The 18,893-nt window shown below is 48.2% G+C and overlaps 6 protein-coding genes across 7 annotated transcripts; 3 read left to right on the top strand and 3 right to left on the bottom strand.

Annotated features, from left to right (window-relative positions):
* Positions 1 to 1,183: 1,183 nt before the first annotated feature.
* On the bottom strand, positions 1,184 to 8,852 carry LOC118517492 (activin receptor type-2A). The gene is made up of 7 exons (XM_036063689.1): positions 8,127 to 8,852; positions 7,850 to 8,026; positions 7,425 to 7,738; positions 7,174 to 7,359; positions 6,736 to 7,075; positions 6,375 to 6,673; positions 1,184 to 3,099 (listed from the first exon to the last, which is right to left on the bottom strand). The coding sequence occupies exons 1-7, from the start codon at positions 8,161 to 8,163 to the stop codon at positions 2,917 to 2,919; spliced, it is 1,536 nt and encodes a 511-aa protein (XP_035919582.1). The 5' UTR covers positions 8,164 to 8,852; the 3' UTR covers positions 1,184 to 2,916.
* A 284-nt stretch (positions 8,853 to 9,136) lies between these two features.
* On the top strand, positions 9,137 to 10,330 carry LOC118517495 (39S ribosomal protein L32, mitochondrial). The gene is made up of 3 exons (XM_036063692.1): positions 9,137 to 9,561; positions 9,643 to 9,894; positions 9,974 to 10,330. Exons 1-3 carry the CDS (start codon positions 9,480 to 9,482, stop codon positions 10,243 to 10,245), a joined length of 606 nt encoding a protein of 201 aa, XP_035919585.1. The 5' UTR covers positions 9,137 to 9,479; the 3' UTR covers positions 10,246 to 10,330.
* A 104-nt stretch (positions 10,331 to 10,434) lies between these two features.
* Positions 10,435 to 11,627, top strand: LOC118517493 (alpha-ketoglutarate-dependent dioxygenase alkB homolog 7, mitochondrial). Its single transcript, XM_036063690.1, has 4 exons — positions 10,435 to 10,585; positions 10,648 to 11,159; positions 11,215 to 11,390; positions 11,463 to 11,627. The coding sequence occupies exons 2-4, from the start codon at positions 10,671 to 10,673 to the stop codon at positions 11,578 to 11,580; spliced, it is 783 nt and encodes a 260-aa protein (XP_035919583.1). The 5' UTR covers positions 10,435 to 10,585; positions 10,648 to 10,670; the 3' UTR covers positions 11,581 to 11,627.
* LOC118517494 (glutathione S-transferase theta-1-like) lies at positions 11,410 to 13,089 on the bottom strand. The gene is made up of 4 exons (XM_036063691.1): positions 12,974 to 13,089; positions 12,407 to 12,870; positions 11,921 to 12,343; positions 11,410 to 11,848 (listed from the first exon to the last, which is right to left on the bottom strand). Exons 2-4 carry the CDS (start codon positions 12,633 to 12,635, stop codon positions 11,700 to 11,702), a joined length of 801 nt encoding a protein of 266 aa, XP_035919584.1. The 5' UTR covers positions 12,636 to 12,870; positions 12,974 to 13,089; the 3' UTR covers positions 11,410 to 11,699.
* Positions 13,090 to 14,284: 1,195 nt separating this feature from the next.
* LOC118517484 lies at positions 14,285 to 16,681 on the bottom strand. 2 transcript variants are annotated; one of them, XM_036063677.1, is made up of 4 exons: positions 16,240 to 16,681; positions 15,937 to 16,164; positions 15,573 to 15,768; positions 14,285 to 15,510 (listed from the first exon to the last, which is right to left on the bottom strand). In XM_036063677.1, the coding sequence occupies exons 1-4, from the start codon at positions 16,437 to 16,439 to the stop codon at positions 14,494 to 14,496; spliced, it is 1,641 nt and encodes a 546-aa protein (XP_035919570.1). In that variant the 5' UTR covers positions 16,440 to 16,681; the 3' UTR covers positions 14,285 to 14,493. The 2 variants fall into 2 exon arrangements, with proteins under 2 accessions (XP_035919570.1, XP_035919572.1); XM_036063679.1 differs by having other exon boundaries at positions 16,078 to 16,164.
* On the top strand, positions 16,674 to 18,860 carry LOC118517486 (protein spindle-F). The gene is made up of 3 exons (XM_036063681.1): positions 16,674 to 16,997; positions 17,097 to 17,963; positions 18,032 to 18,860. The coding sequence occupies exons 2-3, from the start codon at positions 17,201 to 17,203 to the stop codon at positions 18,436 to 18,438; spliced, it is 1,170 nt and encodes a 389-aa protein (XP_035919574.1). The 5' UTR covers positions 16,674 to 16,997; positions 17,097 to 17,200; the 3' UTR covers positions 18,439 to 18,860.
* The last annotated feature ends 33 nt before the right edge of the window (positions 18,861 to 18,893 follow it).

Here is an 18,893-nt window from a genome sequence, read left to right as displayed (position 1 = left end):
CCCGGGGCTTGTGCACGATAAAGCACCTGCATGTAGTTTCTTCGCTGTCTTCGCATCCTTAGCGTCTCTCGCGTTGGAGGTCCACCCTGGCTGCGCCTGAGGCTGGGTGATGCTGAAGGATTTGTCAAAGCAATCGCGTCCTCTACTCTACAGCTCTCTTCATGATAGTTGAAGCTACTTCGGCGTCACCTCGCTGCACTGTCCGTTGCTGGGCTCTCTTTTCAAAGCCTACTTTCCTCCTGCTTTTGTTGAGCCCTCAGCACGGCCTGAGTTACTGTTGCAGTTGAGGCAAAGTTGGCCATTGCTTCCTCTCTCCAAAGCTGCCGCAGCACTACTGTGATAAGCCTGGCCGCCACCTTGATATCCCACCAAAACTCCGGGCTCTGTAACATCTTACCCACCCGTGTCGGTGCAAGGAGTACCTCTCCACGGCGAACCGTGAACTCCATCGAGCCCCGAGACCTGCTGGAAACTCGTAGACTTGGAGATACTCCCGGAAGAATCCATGTCCGGAGAGTAGCGTCCGTCCTAACCAAACGATCTTCCCAAAGGGTTGGGTTTCCCCGTATACTCAAGCTCAGATATTTTGAGAGACATGTTACCGTTCTGTACGCTGGGAACTATTGAGATGTAGTAGGGTATGGAGAGCCTTTGTTAGCCTCCGGAAGAGGCTTCGGATCCATACGTTACTTACTTACCTATCCGGCCTGCTGAAACAATCCTCGATACCGTTCACGGTCCAGCGCCATCGTCTGCCAATCCATTATCCCGGCCGCATCAACGCCATGACTCCATTTTCATAGAGGTGTGGACGTCCTAAAAGGACTTAATGGACTGAACTGTCCGGTATCTTTCTCATGACAAGACCAGTCCACAGGAGCCTTCTTCTTCTGCAGTACATCCTCGAAATATCTCGGTCTACCATTTCTGGCTTTCTGTGACTTGATTTTACCCACAGCAGGCAAGCCCGTCTTCCTGGCGCAGGCCTTTGGAGGATCCATATCTTACCAATGTAGGTATTGCTACCACACCAGCTAACAGATTGCAGATGCTGTGATTACCAAATCAAGACCACGGCCAGCTTGATAGCCATCCAGTCAAAAATTTAATCAAATTTTTAACTCTTAACACATTTCATATACTGCCGCTTCTTTCATGCTTCCAACTATACATCGCGCTGGTATTCGCTTTTAATATATAAGATTCTATATTTATACAATCGTGCCATTTATACATCCTCCGTTCGGTATGTCGTTTACGCTCCTCCTCCGTTACGCTTACAATGTATAATCCTAATAGTCGTTCCTTCCGGTTTTCTGTTAGCAAAACGTAAAAAATAAAAGGGGATTACAATTACGTGCAAGCAGAAGCACGCACGCATTTAAAAATATCATAACATAACACTAGATATAGCAATATTATCGTAAAACAGACATCATGAAAATTATTTAATGCTAACGTACACCACGTTCCCGCGTACAAACCAGACCAAGTGTTTGCTGCTAGTTGGCATTTACCGCAAAAACGCCCCAGTCATGTCGTTCTGTTGCTCATCGCGGCTAAGCAAAGTGCTTTCCGTGTTGTTAGTATATTTGAACTTTTAATGCACAATGATGCACAAAACGGTGACCGATAGCTTTTTGCCACGATAAAATGCCATCACGCCCCCGCCCGGATTACCCCACCTGTGTTGCCTTTTAAAAGGGACGTACGGGATACCTAGCGAAGAAACCTCTTGTTCGCTCTATCTTTCTAAGTGCGCTAATGTTTCCTGCCTTTACTAGTATCTCACTCCTGGTTTTTTGGACGTTCGTGAACATTGTTTCGCTTACATTACCTACAACACACATCCTCGTTTTCCCACTCCTGGTTATAATAATTCACTGGCGGCAGCTCTTCACACCGTGTTTTTTGTTGTTGTTGTTGTTTGTCTGTCTGTTTTGTTGATTTGTTTGCAGTAAAATATAATATTATATAATAAGATTTGCACTTTACGAAACGATTCCTTTCCATTTCTCGGGGGTTGTTTTCTTTTTGTTAATCGGTGGATAGTTCAAGGATCGATTTTCGAACACTAAAATCATACAATACAATCCTTTACCTTGCTTAAAGGTGTGTCCGTGTGTCTTAAGATTTAGGATAAGAAAACTAAACAAAAGCGGGTGCTAGCAAAGCTTGCTGTCGGCGTTACGTATGGAATCGAACTGTGTTTGTGTTTTGTAATAATTTTAAAAACAAAAAATAAACCCTTTTTTCCTTTTTTTTTTTTAACAAGGCACAACAGCTACAAATCTCACCCTTCTCACTTGGTGTTGGATCCGCGACGAAAAAAGGGTGTAAAATTAGTGCGCGAAAGCGCAGTAGATTTAGAAAGCAATTAGCGGGTGTTAGTTTAAAAAAAAAGAAGAAGACATAATTCCGAACACCACCCAAAGAGGGAAGGTAAACGTTACGCCGCGGCATGAGCGAGATGGGAAGATTATGTTTAGTCAGTTTAGTAAAAAAAATGGAGCAGTTGCAACGCTTCAATTGAATAACGCTTCAATTGTGGCAACCATTCTCAGTAGTTTTAGCAGTTTACATATGTAAGGTTTGACCCTGATATGACATACAACGGTGTATACGTATTGCTTCCCCCCCCCCCCCTCTCCCCCCTCCTTCCCATTCCGTACGCATCTTCAATGCGTTGCCTCCTTTTTTATATTTGAAGCGCCCTTAGTTGTCGTTTGAATAGAAATCAGATATCTTCTACCGTCAGTAGTGTCTCTCTCTCTCTCTCTCTTTTGTTCAACCGTCAACCGACGTTGGCTGAAAAGGCTGATTGTAATACAGCAGAGTTTAGCGTTTTGCGATTAGTTTTCTTTTTGTTGTTGTTGCATCACTGCGTGTCCTCTTCCTTCCATACCTTCGCGTGCATTAAAGGCTTTCCGTGGCTAGTTTTGTTGGCAGCTCGTTCGTTGTGTTGGTGGCGACAAAGAACTGTCGGGTAGGGAATCGGGCATACTGCAGTAGCCGTTCCAGCACGCAGGAAGACGATAGCCGTGCCTCGGCATCATGATCCCAGCAGTCTTCCATCGTTTCGCAGATCGCAATCAATCCCTGGAAATAGAAACGCGATGAGCTGGCGATATTAGTATCGTCCGTTGTGCTGTGCTATATAGACGTAGCAAAGATACCGAGAAACGTGTTATTATAGTCGAGGCATGCGATTGATTTGTAACGTTGAATGGTCCCTTCCCCTGAACAAGCATGATTTAGTCACGCATTAGTCATATGCCCATTCCGAGCTACGAACTATTTATATCTCGCCCCCTCGCAGAAAGGTTTCTTGAACGCTGAAAGGAATTTGATACCGATGTTAAAACTCTTTTTCTTCAGTATCAAATCCCTTGGTCGAAGAAAATTTTTAAAGCGCCTCTAGCGACAGGTTTTAAGAGCCAAATGTTGAAGATTTGGACGAAGCTGCCCTACTAATGCATCCTAGCGCTCCACGGGCATTCAACCGTGCTGCCCTGCCTGAGACCTACAGTTCCCTTTCAACAACAGATTCTTCGTTGTGCGAGGAAATTAAGACCATACCGAATGATCTTCGCTGATGTTGATATTGACGTTGAGATGGAGTGATGCCGTTAAAGGTTCTATCAGAACGGCCGGGATAATGGACTGGCAGACAACGGCGCTAAACCGTGAGCGGTATCGAGGATTGTTGCAACAGGTAATGGTAGTTGTCAGTGGTTGGAATGGACCAGGGACGTATTCGCCGGCGGGTGGTTTGGATGATCAGAGGGAGCTGGTGGTTGGTGAGTTGTTGCAGGTCGGTGTTCGAGCGAGCGGCACCTAACTTCGGGTTGGAGATTGATGAAAATATCGGTGGCACCACCAACGGGCAGGCTAACTAACTCTGATTTACGCAGCGGTGGTGTACAGATAGGTGACCGCACCTTCGAAGTCGTCCAAAACTTCACCTACCTGGGGTTAAAAGGCTGGCTGCCAACCACCTGTCATACCATAGCCTCAAATAATATCTGCCGCAAAGGACGAAGCTGGTACTGTACAGAACATTGATAGTCCCAGTACTCGCATGCATCTCTCCAAAACTGATGCCAAACTCCTTTAGCCGCATTCGAGAGGAAGATGCTCAGAAGGATCTCATTAGTGGATGATGCGCTCAAATCAGTGGTGGATCAACCCAGGAGCGAAAGGAACGATCGCTCGGGGCCTCGTCCACGAAGGATATCCTATTGGTCTTACTCACAAACGACTCGCAATTAGACGGACCTCAACTCCAAAGTCCTTTATTCGCCCTTGGCTCAAAGGTAAATGACTTCAAAATTGGGTAACGAATAAGAATCGCCAGGCTCCGGTGGGTTGGTCACGTCATGACACCGGACGACCCAGCCCGTAAAGTCCTGTTAGGACGTCCACACGAACAGAGGAGGCATGGTAGGCTCAAATTGAAATGGAGTGATGGCGTTGATGCGTCCGCCAAACCGGTCGGGATAACGGATTGGCAGACGACGGCGCTAAACCGTGAGCGGGTATCGAGGATTGTTGACGTAGGCCAAGACAGCAAAGCGGTTGTAGCGCCTGATAAGTAAGTAAGAATGATCTTCTCCAGATGGTAGTTTCGGTAGAAGGCCGACTGAATGGTCAAGACAGGCGCCCTACCGTCCAATCTCGGCCCGAGACTTTCTTCGCTCGCCAAAGCAACTTTTCCTGTCTCGCTGGTAGAGAATGAGGGAAGCGGGCGAACTAGCGCGAATCCCTTTTCTCAATCTCTACGCAAGTGTCCCTGCGGCCTTGATTCGGTGGGCCTTGACGATGAGGCCTTGATGCTCATCTACAGTGTAACACTCGGGCTTAGCCGAAGGTGTGTGGCTGCGGTAACGGATTTCACGATGTGGATCTCCTTCTGTGGTGGGCAAAACCCTCCTTGTTGAGCGCACTCGAGAGCATCAGCAGGCGACCGGGTATAGAAATTAGAAAAATGTCGGCGACCAGAGACTCATCTTCCGATTCGCTAGCCCAAATGGCAAATAACTAGGAGAAAATGCCTAGCTAATTTTGTTAACTCGACCGTCATAGGACCGGACCGTCTCGACGGTTACCAACCTCACCGAGTTTGTCAGTTTTTGTTATAAAAACATCGATGCTGGGCTCCAAGTTGACGCGGTGTATACTGACATCAAGGCGGCGTTTGACAGTGTACCACACTCTCTGCTACTCGCTAAGCTTCAGATCCTTGGGCTTCCTGGATTGTTTCTGGCGTGGATGAAGTCCTACCTCATCGACCGGACGTATCGCGTGAAGATGGGTTCAGGCGTCTCGCGCTTAGTTACCTCCTGTATGCCGACGACCTGAAGCTATACCTCCCGATTCGATGCCAAGCTGACCAGGTGCGTCTTCAGAATGCCCTACAAGCGTTCCAGCAGTGGTGCTCTAAAAACGGTCTTAAACTCAGTGTTGAGAAATGCGTCGTCGTCTCTTTCACGAGGAAACGTTATCCCTTAGCATTCAACTATGCTTTAGATGGCTCATCTCTTGAGCGCAAAAGCTGTGTACGTGACCTAGGAGTGCTCCTTGACGAGAAGTTGAGCTTTCACGACCAGCTTGAGCATGTTGTTGCTAAGGGTAACCAACTAACTGGACTGCTGAAACACATCACGCGTGACGTCAAAGACCCCATCACGATGAAGCAGCTTTATTGTTCGCTGATACGCTCCGTGGTCGAATATGCGTCAATCGTTTGGTGGCCTACTGCAGCGAGTTCCTTGGCCCGGTTGGAATCGATCCAGAGGAAGTTTACCCGTTTGGCTCTGCGTTATTGGGGGGAGCAGGTGGACTACACTGGACGCTGTGCGCTGCTTGGTCTAGAGCCGCTAAAACAACGCAATTGCAACGCACAAAGGCTATTCGTCGCGGCATTACTGGACAATCGGATTGACTCGCCCGCGTTCCTTTCCCGACTAGGTCTCTACGTCCCGCCGAGATCTCTCCGTGCACGATCGCTACTTGACGTGGAGGAGCGCCGCACTCGATTTGGCTCCTCTGACCCACTTATTTTAATGTGTCGTGAATTCAACGCCGTGTGTAACCGTTATGAACCTTGTATGTCTCGTACCACGTTTTTAAATTGTATTCGTACTGTGCGGCCTTATACGCGTTAATTGTAATTATTATCTAGCATGCTTCAAGGGGGCCACTCACGGCCCGTTGAATTCAAATATACCAAATACCAAATACCAAATTCAATAAATAAATAAAATAAAACCTAAGGCACACCCTCCTAAGCCATATTCTCCAGCGAGCATTTTACAAGAAGAATAGCTTCGCAATTGAATTAAACAACAAACAAACAAACTAGAAGCACTTACCGCATGATGACGCCACGGATCAAAGATACGTGGACGCAGCTTCTTCATCACCACGTTCTCCTGCATTTCCTCGAGCGTCGGGTGTGGGCCGAGTTCCGCCTCGAACGGCAACCGGTACTCATCGACCGGACCACCATGCACGGTACAGCGTGAAACCAGCTCCCACAGCACGAGCCCGCACGCGTACACGTCAATGCGCAGGAAGGCATCGCGGGTGAAGTTGATCGCGCCCTCGAGCACCTCCGGTGCCATGTACCGACGCGTGCCCACCTGTCCGTGTGTATCGCCGCACGATTTGCCTGTAGCGCGAGATATGTGTTAGCGCAATGTCTAATGCCGCAACCGCGTTCACCAATCTTACCTGGCGTAAACACGAGCGCTAGACCAAAATCAGCAATGCAAGCGGTCAGATCCGCCTTCAGCAGTACGTTTTTGCTCTTGAAATCCCGGTGCGCGATCGACGGCTTCAAACCATCCGTTCGGCTGCCCTGTATCTCTTCGTGCAGATGCGTTAAGCCGCGCGCCATTGTGGTGGCAATTTTGCACAGCTCGGTCCAGCTGACCGTGTGCGCTTTCAGAAAGTCACACAGCGAACCATTTTCGCAGTAGGCAGTGATGAGCCAAAAGTCTGTGCTGGCCAAATCGATGCGCTTCTCACAACCGATAAACTCGAGAATGTTGGCATGGTTCATACGTGGCAGCTGCGGGAACGGAAAAGCGAAAGACATTAGTGGTGTTGCAAAGCGACGACACTACCGTACTGTGCCCGGTACAAGCGAATGAAACGTTACAAGAAAACCTTAAATATTTCCTGCTCCGTAATCCAGGACTGGCGTTCTTGCATGGGGAAAATTTTAACTGCCACCTCTTGATTGCCGAGCTGTGCCCGCCACACGACACCGAACCGCCCGCGCGCCTTAATGTCCTTTAGATCGATTGGCCGGTGTGATATGTTGGTGGATGAGTTGGAAATGTCTGGCTCGACCTGTAACGAGCACGGTTATATGGTTAGCTTTCCTTTGTCAGCGGATTGGTTGGTTTTGTACGTACCGTTGGAATTTCGTTGAACATCGCTTGCTTGTGATGGATGCAGTACACCCAGGACATTAAAAGAAACGCTGCGAAAAACGATACGAGCGTAAGGGACACTACGAGCGTTAAGCTCGACACCTTCTCCACCGATGGTAACACCTCGGGCGCTTTCGTTGCCTCCGGTATCCATTTGTGCTCCTTGTTGCACAGACTGCCCCGACAGCAGCAATAGTTGAGGTTTTTCTTCGAGTTTGCCGTGGTATCGATGCACTCCGTGTTATTGCACTCGGTCGGGTTCATGAAGCATCCTTTCAGCGTTACGTTCACCTCATCTACGGAATACGACAGATCGATATCCATTAGTATAGTTCGACCGCTTCGGCCGTGTATGGGGGGGGGGAGGACAGATTAAACCGGGTTTCCGGGACTGTTGGACTGCTTACTGGTAATGTTGTTCGTTGTCCAAACCACGAAACATCCCACCGGCCGATCGGGTTCGGTATCTTCGCAAATGTCGATACCTTCCTTGCATTCGCCATCTTTACATTGGTAGGAAACGCATTTCAAGCTTCCCTCAGCTAAACGCGCACGGCTTAGCGAACCTTTGATTACGATCAGTACTGAAACGAAACGGGTTTTGTTTTCATAGCGATTAGCGCACTGCTACAGTATAGGTACGCTCTGCACGCTAATGCGTGAAACGTTTTGCGATATACTTACGGGAGAAGTAAAATAAAAAATACATTAAGCCACGCATTTTCCTCCCCACCTCAGGTTTCACACTCGGAATCACAGCGGAATTATTCACTACTTTGCCTTCCCTATTACGATTGCTCTCTTTCCAACCGCCTCTCCCACCCACCCTACGCGGTGTTGTGTGCAAGTGTTTGGTACGCGTTAATAAATGTGGTGTGGCTATACACTATTTCATTCTCCGTCACGGTGCACACCGAAACGGCCTGTTGCAGGAGGGCTCAGCTATTCACAACCACTCGCCAACAAATTGCATTGCATTACGCGAGAATGCTTCGCCACAGCATCCGTCTCGAGGCATCCGTGTGTCCGTGTTTTTGGACGATGCACACAGCATCAGCGGCAGTAGCTAACGGCTTCCTCTACCCCTACCGCGCACCAGCAGCACCAGACACAAATGGCATCACTTGTGTCACCACACAACGGCAAACCCCCGGACAACTTTTGATGCGCATAAAACGAGGTTAAATGCTGGAGCAACTGGACGCATCTACACAATCCGGCCAGCTGGATATTGTCGCCACAAGCGCTAAACAAGCGAACCGCACCGCCGTTTCCCGTTGACGAATGATTCGGGTAAGCGTCTACAGCAGACGGACGAATTTTGGAAGCGCAATGCCACAAAGGAACGTATCGTTATTGTAAAGCTTCCTACTGCCAGACGACCTACACAGTGAAAGCCATTTATTATTTTCCTTTGGACGGCTGCCATAAACTCACGCGTGTGTGACAGCTCTTTATGGCAAACCTGCTGCTGCCATAATCTGATTTCTGGCGTTAGTTTATAAATTTTTCACGCTTCATTATCCCCGCTGTTAACCTATTGCTCGTTATATTATGTGTGCATCGATTGGACCATGATAAAACCAGATTTTCATAATGAATGAAAAGGTTTCCCATTTCGCGTATGTATGCGAATCAACTGTTTTCCGCAATTGGCCGTAACTGACAGTTGAAACGGATTGCATAAATGTGAAGCTTTTTTTGACACATTGCCATATGCATTGTTTGGTGTTGGTGAACGATTGGTTCTAGTAAAATTTAACCATTTTCTCCGCAAAAGGCATAGAACAGTACATGCGAAAAGTTTTGCTGGAAAGAATTTGAAAGCGGAAACTTAAAATACGGAAAGTTACACACACCCCGGCAAAACATCCCATATAAGTTTGTTTATTCTAGAGTACCGGTAGATTTTTCACCGGGTCCGTTCCATGCGGCTATAGTCGTTGTCAAGAAAAAAAGGTAAACAACAACCGAGAGCCGTCGGCAGGCCGCAGAAACGCACATCCCGTGTGTGTATATGTATAAAACTGCAGCAGCATGGCCCGCCTCATAGCTCAGCTCGCTAATACGCTTCGAACGATCGAAAGCTATCTGTTCGGAGGCAATGGATTCCCGCCAGGTATGATGCTTCCTTGGGTAGAATAATGGCCGAAACCACCTTTTACGTAACAATCCGCGATTGTTCTTGCTCCCTTTCCAGCCGCACTCGCGATGGTTTGCCAGCCTGCATATGCGCCAGAGTACGGTCGAAGTACCTCCAAGGCACTGTCGCTGCGTGATCTGATCGGTGACGGTATGCTTTGGGCAGTGCCGAAACATCGCCGTACGCTGGAGAAACGCCAAAAGCGAAAGTACGGTTCGCCCGAGTACAAATTGAAAATTTTCACACCCAAAATCCATCTCCGATCGTGTGCGACGTGCGGGAGCGACCATGAAGTGGGTGTGCTTTGCCGTAAGTTCACCGACCCGAACCAATGCACCAGTGTCGGGGTTTCATACTAACTCTCCTCCGGTTTTCAAACACCTTACAGCGACATGCTACCAGAAGGTACGCAAAGAAACCGAGCTGATGCAGGAGAAGATACAAACCGAGCTTGGACTGGAACCGGTCGACAAGGACGTGGTAGTACTGTACGATCGCGAGCGCGATGAGCAGCCGGCCGAGTTCTGGGAGGGCAAACGGATCGTCGAGATGGAGAAACCGCGCCCGACATGGTTTAGCAAAAATTTGCTACAAAAATCAACACAGCCGGCAGCACCGGAACCGGATGAGCTAAAGCCGGGCCATGAAAAGTTGGGCTAGGCAGGGGACGGATAGCGAGGAAGGCGAAACCGGTGCGGTAGGGTGTAGTAATGTCTGGCAGTAAATTAATCGTACCTATTCAAAACTATCGTGTTTGATATTAATTTAATGCATCCGAAATACCGGCTGATTTCCTATCTCTATCTCTCTTTCTCTTTCGCATTGTTTACAAAACTCTTGGAGCTGTCAAAGCGGTTGCTATGCATTGGGGGGATGTACAAGCCTACTATGCTTTCATAACATCTCGGGGTTGGAACGGTTTCGGTGGTTTGTTCAACCGGCAAATACAGGAAAGACTAGGGTAGCGCAATGCCTTACCGTCGTGCTATTCGATAAGAAGGTAAGTATGTGTATAGAATCAGTTCCACACAAAGGAATACCCATTGCCTTATCTTATTTCAGAAACATCCGTGCAAAGTGCCATCATGTTTGCCTGCTTTAGCTGCATCCGTGTGCCAAGAAACAGTTCAACACTGCTGCTTCGTAGCTTACCAGGGCTGTGCTCGATTCGAAACGTTCACCGAACCGGCATCCTCTTGTCCGAGGGTGTGAACGATGCTTCCGTCCCAGCTACCCCCAGCTGTGTCTCGTTTTTCGGCCAATGGCCGGAAGAGGACCGTACGACGTTCGTCAAAGATATGCGCGTGCTGGATCGGTTTATAGATGAGAAGGAGGAAGGTTCACTGCTGGAAGAGATCGAACCGTACCTGAAGCGGCTGCGCTACGAATTCGACCATTGGGACGATGCGATACACGGGTACCGGGAAACGGAACGCAAGCACTGGTATCCGGCCAATCGAGCTATCCTGGATCGTATAGTATCGATTGCGTTCGAGGGAACCGCCATGCCTTACGTCCACGTGCTGGATCTGGCGGAAGAGGGTGTGATCAAACCGCACGTCGACAGTGTGCGGGTAAGTAGCGGCCGTTCTTTCCCATCAAGTTTCCGCTCATCTGGTATGCTTTTAGTACTGTGGCAACACCATTGCCGGCGTTAGCTTACTTTCCGACTCCGTGATGCGACTGGTGCGGACAAACGACGAGGAGCAAACGAACGCCGAGTATCGGCAAATATTTTCCCAAGAGCGGCATATCAAGTATTGGGCCGATGTGTTACTACCACGCCGATCGCTTTATGTGATGAAGTAGGTTAAAGCCGAACAATCGAATGCTTAAATACCTTTATTAAATTTCCCTTTTTTCCATTCGTTCCCCAGACACACGGCACGATACAAATACACGCATGAAATTCTGCCCGCCAAGGAATCGCTGTTCCGGGACAAGCTGATCAAAAAAACGCGTCGTATATCAATAATATGTAGAAATGATCCATAAAGCGTAGTGTGCAGTGTGTAGAATAAAGCAAATTTGAACCAGCTAAATGTAATGTAGTAGGTAGGGGTGTGTTTTTGAAATGCTCGATGGCCCTTTTCGATGTTGGTTGGCATCCCCTTTTACAGCTTGTGCTTGGTGGCCGCATCTTGGGCAATTTTGTTAACAAACTTGTGCGCTTGATCGTAGAACGGTGCCGTTGAGTCGCGGACGCGCGCCATCCATTGCGCCATGTTCGGGCGACCATCGCACGGATCGTAACCAGCCATTCCTAGAGCAATACAAATACAAAACGTTGAAGTGGAAATATAATAAATTAAAACAACAAAGGTGCCACACTTACTCGGCTGCTCGATTTCGCACGCAGCCAACAGATCGGCCACCGAAATCTCATCACCGACGATAAAGCGGGCACCACCGCCCAGAAACTCGCGCTCGATAAAGTCCAGACAGGTTTCCATCTGCGTCCGGTACTGGTCGGCCCGCTTCGGATCGATCTTGCTGCCGAACATGCGCGGCCGCAACCACATGTACTGGAAGTAGGTGGCGCACACGGCACGCGTATTGTGGTGCTGCCACTCGAGATACTCGTCCACCAGTGCCCGGCGCCGTGAATCGGCCGGGTACCAGTGATCCGGCACCGTATACTCCCGGCACAGATACCGGAAGATGGCCACACTTTCGGCCAGCTGGATCTGGCTGTCGGTAATGCACGGTACCTTCTGGAACCGGTTGACCGCCTTAAACTCGTCGGTAAGATGTTCGCCTGCAATACCCAGTGCTTAGTGTTGCCGCTAACGCTTATCTCCCTGCACGCTGGTCCACCTACCTTTGCCCAGGTTGACCAAACGATTTTCGTAGGGAATTTTGGTTTGCTGCAAAAAAATCCACAGCGCCCGGGACGGTTGGGACATTAGATCGTAGTAATATTTCAAATTTTTCGCCATCCTGCTCGCTCGGTTATTCGTCGGATTCGTGCCGGAAGCTGCAAAAGTCGACCGTACTCGTCGCACAACACTATGCTTATGCTGGCGGCGTTTAAGAAAATACAAACTCATCGATCAAAGTTCATATGTGTGGTGGTGGTGGTGGTGTGCGTGTATTATCACACAGCATTCGCAAACAAGCTCCAGATAATGCTCCGACGCATGACTCTTGCAGATGGAATTATCGTATTTTGGGCTATTTCGTGGCTCTTGGCACAACGAATATACTAATTCTAAACATTTGTTGTCTAAAGTCCTGAATAGATGCTCCCGCACTCACGACACTCACTTTTCGCTACTGAGTTACCTTAAATGTAGGTAAAAGTTAAGCAAAAATGTGAGAAATCGTTGTAATAATAATTTATAATAATTAAAAATAATAAATAAATAATATATAAAAAAATACTTACAGTAAAAAATCTGAAAAATATACCCCTTTGCGTAACTCAGTTACACAAATGACCAATTAGACCTCATATTTGAGAATTCTGTTGGCGCGTTGGTATACGGTCCTGTGTGCCGGACTCCACTGCCGCTGGTTGATGCTCACCATCCTCCCATCGAGATAGCAAGCCCCGGCTCCTGTAGAAAGGCCCTCGCTTGCTGGCATGTCATGTGAGGATATTCGACCAGCTAATCAACGCCCATGACGGGAGCTTCCTGGAGTCCAGTCTCACGATTTCCTCTCCATCTGTTGTCCCCTTCGTAATAACCATTGTGGTCCGAATTTCACCTTCCAATCCTAGCTCCATTCAATACCTTTTGGGCACTATGCCAATAGGTTACCCCGACGGGTAACCGCTCCATATCCTCACTTGTTCGCTGATCTCTTTGAAGGTTTCTTTTTTCTTTTTGAAGACCCACCTGGTTCCTCTTCGTCCGGACTCACGGGCGTCCCTTCTGACGCCATTAACCTGAACTCCATTCTCATCGAGGAAACCGTGCTGGCTGGCTCTAGAGTGGTGTTGGGACGCACCTTTCCGCGTGGTAGGTTAGTACGGGAGTTTTTCATCACGCTTTGGAAATCAGCCATTCTGAAACCTCGCAATCATATCCCTTGCTTCCCAGCATGGTTTCATGCCTAGATGCTCCACCCTGTCGAATCTTATGTCCTCTGATGTGTTTCCGCACTTGATTGCTGGTAGACGGGTCGAACGCTTGCCTCATAGGCTGCTATTGAACAACTGCTTGCATGCTTAGAACGGGGTCCTTCAGGGTAGCTGTTTTCAGTCCTATATTGTTTCCTTTTTTCATCTCGGACAGCATCAGGTCTCTCCCTCCCTCTATGCCGACGATGTCAAGTTCTATCTTCCTGTGTCCTTCTCTAAAGACTCCCTTCAAAGCTACGCTGATGCCACTCTCATGATAGCTACCAGCTCTCTGGGGCTCATCACTCCCACGAGTCACTCTGGTAAAGGACCTTGATGTGTGGCTCGATGACAAACTTTTGTTTGAGTCACAATAGCAACTCAGTCATCGAGTAACCGCTGTGCTTGAGGACGTTATTTTGAACTACGCCGGCGTAGTTTGGTGTCCAGCAGGTTGTCACCTCTACGGATAGGTTACAAGAATCGCCATCGCCAGGCGCTTCCTTAAACGTTCCCAGAATGACCCTTGGGTACGTCCCTTGCTTTCTTCCATTCCCGTGCTTTGTCTACCTCTTGTCCTAATGTCCTTTCTTGTACATTGGATTGTGTAAAAATAATATAAAAATAGCAGGATAATACTGAAAATAGTGATTTTATTATTAATTTTGATCACAAGTCATTACGCGCCGAATTATGCGGCTGATTCATTCAACAATTATTATTAGTATTTAGTGTAATAAAGCTGTCATGAAAACTAAACCTAAAGGTAATAAATAATATTATCTATACCAGGTTCGATGTAATAATAATTCGATTAATTCTAACCCAACCAGTACAATCTGCTACTCCAAAATGCTTTCCTCCAGCGGTACAGCCACGGAAGGTGGGTTGGCAAAGAGCGAAAACTGAGATTTGCTAGCAAGAAAATCACGATCTTCTTTGTACTTGTTTTGGCTGCGTCTGTACTCACACTTAACTGCCATTTCCACACACTCACTGTCATCGTCCGTGTCCACTACGAACGGTGCAGCTTCGTCGTTGGCCGAATCTGTCCCGTCCCCCAAACTAATACCCTTCAGTTGCAACGCGACACGCTCGCGCTCCTTAAATGACTTCTTAATCGGGACGAGCCGTTCGCGCAGCTGTGCCAGCACGGGTTTGAATCGATTTTTCATCAACCGCTTCGAAACCTGCTCGTCTTCCAGCTGCAGATTGTACATCTCGGTCGCGTAATCGTTTGCTGCCTTTTCCTCTTCCTCCTCGGTTCCAATGTTTAGGAAAAATTCATCCTTGGGTGTACTTTCCCGCTCTTCGTGCAGCAGCTTCCCGAACAAATCTTCTTCCGCAAACTGCAAGGGTGCGCTTTGCTCGTACACGGTGCTGGCCTGCACCTTCGTGGTGTAGAGCAACTTTTTGATCGAGATGATCAAACGGTCACATTCATCGAGGCGTGTTTTGAAATACGAATGAAAGTTGACGAGATTGGTTGCTGTTTCCTCGAGCAGCAACCGATCGCGCCACGATTCTTTGCTTGCAATGGATTGAATCGTTTGATCCAACCGTACAGCGTGCTGAACGTTCACCGACAGTTTCGCCGTCAGCTCGCATGACTGCTGCTTCACGGAGAGCAGATCGCTCGGAACGGTCTGGCTTTGGTTGACCGTATTGCCGAAACTATCTACCTGCGATGAAGAGATCAGTGCAAACTGCTTTTTCAGCTCTGCGGTGAGATGATTGATACATGTGACGAGACTGTTCGTTTCGTTCTTTACTACGTCGAGCTGCATATCGCTAGCGATGGCGAGTGTCAGCAGCATCAAGCAGTGAGATTGCATGTAGAGAAAAATGTTGTAAAATTGCTAAAAGAAGGGCAAAGCGTTAGTATGCTGCTGCTGTGTCTTATTAAACGTGCACGATTTACCTTTACTGTACTTTGATTCAGAACAGTTTGCTGAAATATTTCGCAATCGTCCAACGATTCCAGCGGGTCGTAGATCTTGGCTAACTCGGCGTGCAACGTCATTTTCGCCTCCAATGTCTTTACGTAGCCGTACAGCTCGTAGATGGCTTTGGTGCTGTTGCGCACACATGCGAGAAGCATATCGTTTTGACCCTCCCTACAAAAAGAATGTGACGGGTAATATTAATTCTACTGTCTATTCTTAAGCGAATAATGCCTTCCGACAACGGTACTTTCCCCAAACAACTGTCTGAGGGGCAGAATACCATAGTGCAGACGAGAGAAGAGTTGAATTTGAAGCGGTAAGAAAGAAACCTAAACGAACCTGCCGCGCATATAGCCGATACGGTCGTTACCGTAAACCATTTCGTTGATGCACAGCAGCATCTTTTTCAACCCAGCGTCAAACGCGTTTAGCGTCGCTAAAAGCGTAGTAACCTTCGTCAGGTTGTCATGGCAACAGTACCTGTTGTACGCCACTGCTCCGAGCAGGAGAGCACCCGTGGCTGTTGCTGCCAACTGCCATCGGCTTATACCGTACGAATACCAACTTCTGAAATGGGATTGGAAACGTTTTGCATCAATTATTACCATTCTACCGGGTTTATTGCAAGGGGCCGATACGTACCGGGTAGCTGCAGCAATCGTTAAGAAGCCCCCAGCACCAAGCGCCACGAGCTTTGGCTTCGGTTCCGGGCCGATATCCGTGCAGGTGTTGAGTGTTGCACCCAGCTCTGCAATTTCCAGATGATCGGCGAACATGCGCTTGGAAGATAGCATCTTCCAAATGCATTGCATTTTTCTATCCGTGCACTTGTAAATATTCATCGTTCCCTACACGTCAACTATACCTAGAAACTTGCACCGCTTTTTTTTACGTCCACGGATATTACCAGCGAAAAATTTCGACGACTGCTCTCGCGCCAACCAAATCCGAATGCCGGTTAGTTTACTTTGATTCCGTCCGGTACAGCGTGTGACAGGTGTTTTTGTACCGTGACAGGTGATGACAGTCTGTGACAGTTGTATGCATCCCGGTGAAAAACATATGACATATGGTTTTCGCAAATATTGCCTCAATATTATTTGTAGGAGAATTTGGACCGTCTCGTTGGAAGCTCAAAACAAAAAGTGCAAACAATTAGGATCAAAATTAGAAATTTACTGACTTTCTAATGGAAAAAGCCAAACCAAATTGCTTTGAATTGCATTTGTTCGTGTTTGACGTTCGAGCCCATTGCTGTCAGCTGCAGATGATTTGTTGAAAAGCAGTTTCCTGACGAGAGAAATAGTTTTACGATACAAAGCACCACCAAAGCAGAACGAATGCACTTTAAACATCATTGTGTTCGATTGTTAGTTGGCACAGTTTCACCACCACAGCCCGTAAGTATTAAGCTACCGCAGATGAAAGCTATAAGTTTGGAGCAAGCGCTCATCCACACTACTGCACACCATCCATCGTTTGTTGATTTGTCACGATAGCGATACCCTTTGCCAGAGAAAATCGGTCAATGTTCAGCTAAGCGTACGGAAAAGCGTACTTACTACAACGCAAGGTTAACCCTATAGGAGTACCTACAGCCATTATGAGTACAGCCGAACCGAACACACAGACTGCATCGCATCAGGCGCTCCAGACAGCGCTACAAACACTCAAAGAACGTTGCCAAACGTTACAGCGTCGCATCACAGTGCTCGAGGAGGAGAATGGCACACTACGGACACTGCAGGCCAAATCGTCCAACGCACCCGACCATAGCCAGCGCGACAGTCGGGCAGTGCAGCAAACCGAGCTACGCCAGCTGCGGGAAACCGTAGCCGAACTGACCCACCAAAAGATGCAGATGGCGGAACAGATATCGATGGTGGACACAGAAAACAGACAGCTCTGGCGACGACTCTCCCTAATCGCGAAGGATCTCGGCGACGTGGAGGATGGGATGAACGTTGGCCCATCAACCGCACTGGTCAATCAGCAGCCAAAGGCACCGCTAGCAACCACAGCACCATCCACCACCACCACCACCACCAATCAAACGGGCCAAAATCTGATACGTTCGCGCACGTTCACCAAACACGCACCGAACCCGAAGCTGCGCGAACGGTTACAGCGCGACAGTTCCGCGGACGAGGAGGATCTGCTGAACCTGGAAGACATTTCGCTGCTGAACACGTGCGGCTTTCTCGACTCGTCCACCGTAGATCTGGGCCAGCATGCGGACCTATTGCGGGTCGCTCTCGAAGCAAACCCGGACATTAGCCGATGTACGGAGGGGTTGCTCGATATAAAGGAGGAGCTTGCCCGGCAACATCGATTGATGTGGGATGTGTACCATAGGTTTAAATCAGGTAGCTTCCGGCCACAAAGCCGTTGATTGAGAATGGTTTTACCCTTAATCTTGTTTCTCCACTTTCAGAACTGTGCAATCGGTGCAGTACGCAATCGTCCGAAACCGAGCGGGAAAAGCTAATGAAGGACGTTATGGTGGAGGTAGCAGAAAGCGAACTAGCACCACGGAAACCACCCGCCACCTTTTATCCACCACCGCTGACAGCACCGAAGAAAGGTGGGCAAACGGGCCGGGAAGAAGGTTCGGACGCGTTGCTGTTCGATAAGGTCAGCATGAACTTGCTGCAGGAAAAGTTGCGCGCCAGCGGTATGAAAAAGATTTGCCCCATGTGCGGGGTACTGTACGGTGAGGACACGGTATTTGACGAGTTTCAGAGCCACGTTGAGTCACACTTTCTGCACGACGGCGAGCTGGACGAGCTGAGCCTGGACCGTGCGTACGAGTATACGTCGCAAACGGTGGGCGATTTCTGACCGTTACCACCCGGTCCGACGCGCAGTCGAATCTTTTTTTCCAGCGAACTCTAACCCCCCGCCTTAGGGTTGAGCAAAAACATTTTAAACACACGTCTTCGTCTTTGGTCTGCCCATTCTGACTTTCCGTGATCTGATTGTACACCGCAGCTCCGAATAGTCCTGCACACCACGGTCTGCAATATTCGGGCTATTTTTTTGTTTTTTTGTTTTTGCGTCACACATACACGAATTGTTACATTGATTCAAGTGCACTTCGATTCCGGCACGTCTCATGATATTGTAGGATAGTGATAGAAAAACATGGACTAAAAAATATGGAGAGGTGCATATATAAGCAATCTTAAGTTAAGTACGAGCTGCAGGCAGAATTGCAAAGGAAATAAAATATGTTACATCTTGTAGCTTTCGATTTCGGGGTCGATAATTGTTTCTCTCATTCATCACACGTTGAC

Source organism: Anopheles stephensi, chromosome X, assembly GCF_013141755.1.
Source record: "Anopheles stephensi strain Indian chromosome X, UCI_ANSTEP_V1.0, whole genome shotgun sequence".
Classification (NCBI taxonomy): Eukaryota; Metazoa; Arthropoda; class Insecta; order Diptera; family Culicidae; genus Anopheles; species Anopheles stephensi.
This window is presented reverse-complemented; position numbering and strand designations above follow the sequence as displayed.

Coding starts and splice junctions, on each gene's coding strand:
- LOC118517492 (XM_036063689.1), bottom strand. CDS start 8,163: ATGCGTGGCTTAATGTATTTTTTATTTTACTTCTCCC. Junction 8,027..8,126: donor TTTTTTATTTTACTTCTCCC/GTAAGTATATCG, acceptor GTTTCGTTTCAG/TACTGATCGTAATCAAAGGT. Junction 3,100..6,374: donor ATCCGTGGCGTCATCATGCG/GTAAGTGCTTCT, acceptor TTCTATTTCCAG/GGATTGATTGCGATCTGCGA.
- LOC118517495 (XM_036063692.1), top strand. CDS start 9,480: ATGGCCCGCCTCATAGCTCAGCTCGCTAATACGCTTCGAACGATCGAA. Junction 9,562..9,642: donor AGGCAATGGATTCCCGCCAG/GTATGATGCTTC, acceptor CTCCCTTTCCAG/CCGCACTCGCGATGGTTTGC. Junction 9,895..9,973: donor TGAAGTGGGTGTGCTTTGCC/GTAAGTTCACCG, acceptor AACACCTTACAG/CGACATGCTACCAGAAGGTA.
- LOC118517493 (XM_036063690.1), top strand. CDS start 10,671: ATGTTTGCCTGCTTTAGCTGCATCCGTGTGCCAAGAAACAGTTCAACA. Junction 11,160..11,214: donor CGCACGTCGACAGTGTGCGG/GTAAGTAGCGGC, acceptor GTATGCTTTTAG/TACTGTGGCAACACCATTGC. Junction 11,391..11,462: donor CGATCGCTTTATGTGATGAA/GTAGGTTAAAGC, acceptor TTCGTTCCCCAG/ACACACGGCACGATACAAAT.
- LOC118517494 (XM_036063691.1), bottom strand. CDS start 12,635: ATGAGTTTGTATTTTCTTAAACGCCGCCAGCATAAGCATAGTGTTGTG. Junction 12,344..12,406: donor TTTGGTCAACCTGGGCAAAG/GTAGGTGGACCA, acceptor TGGGTATTGCAG/GCGAACATCTTACCGACGAG. Junction 11,849..11,920: donor GTGCGAAATCGAGCAGCCGA/GTAAGTGTGGCA, acceptor GTATTGCTCTAG/GAATGGCTGGTTACGATCCG.
- LOC118517484 (XM_036063677.1), bottom strand. CDS start 16,439: ATGAATATTTACAAGTGCACGGATAGAAAAATGCAATGCATTTGGAAG. Junction 16,165..16,239: donor ACGATTGCTGCAGCTACCCG/GTACGTATCGGC, acceptor ATCCCATTTCAG/AAGTTGGTATTCGTACGGTA. Junction 15,511..15,572: donor TGAATCAAAGTACAGTAAAG/GTAAATCGTGCA, acceptor CCCTTCTTTTAG/CAATTTTACAACATTTTTCT.
- LOC118517486 (XM_036063681.1), top strand. CDS start 17,201: ATGAGTACAGCCGAACCGAACACACAGACTGCATCGCATCAGGCGCTC. Junction 17,964..18,031: donor GTACCATAGGTTTAAATCAG/GTAGCTTCCGGC, acceptor CTCCACTTTCAG/AACTGTGCAATCGGTGCAGT.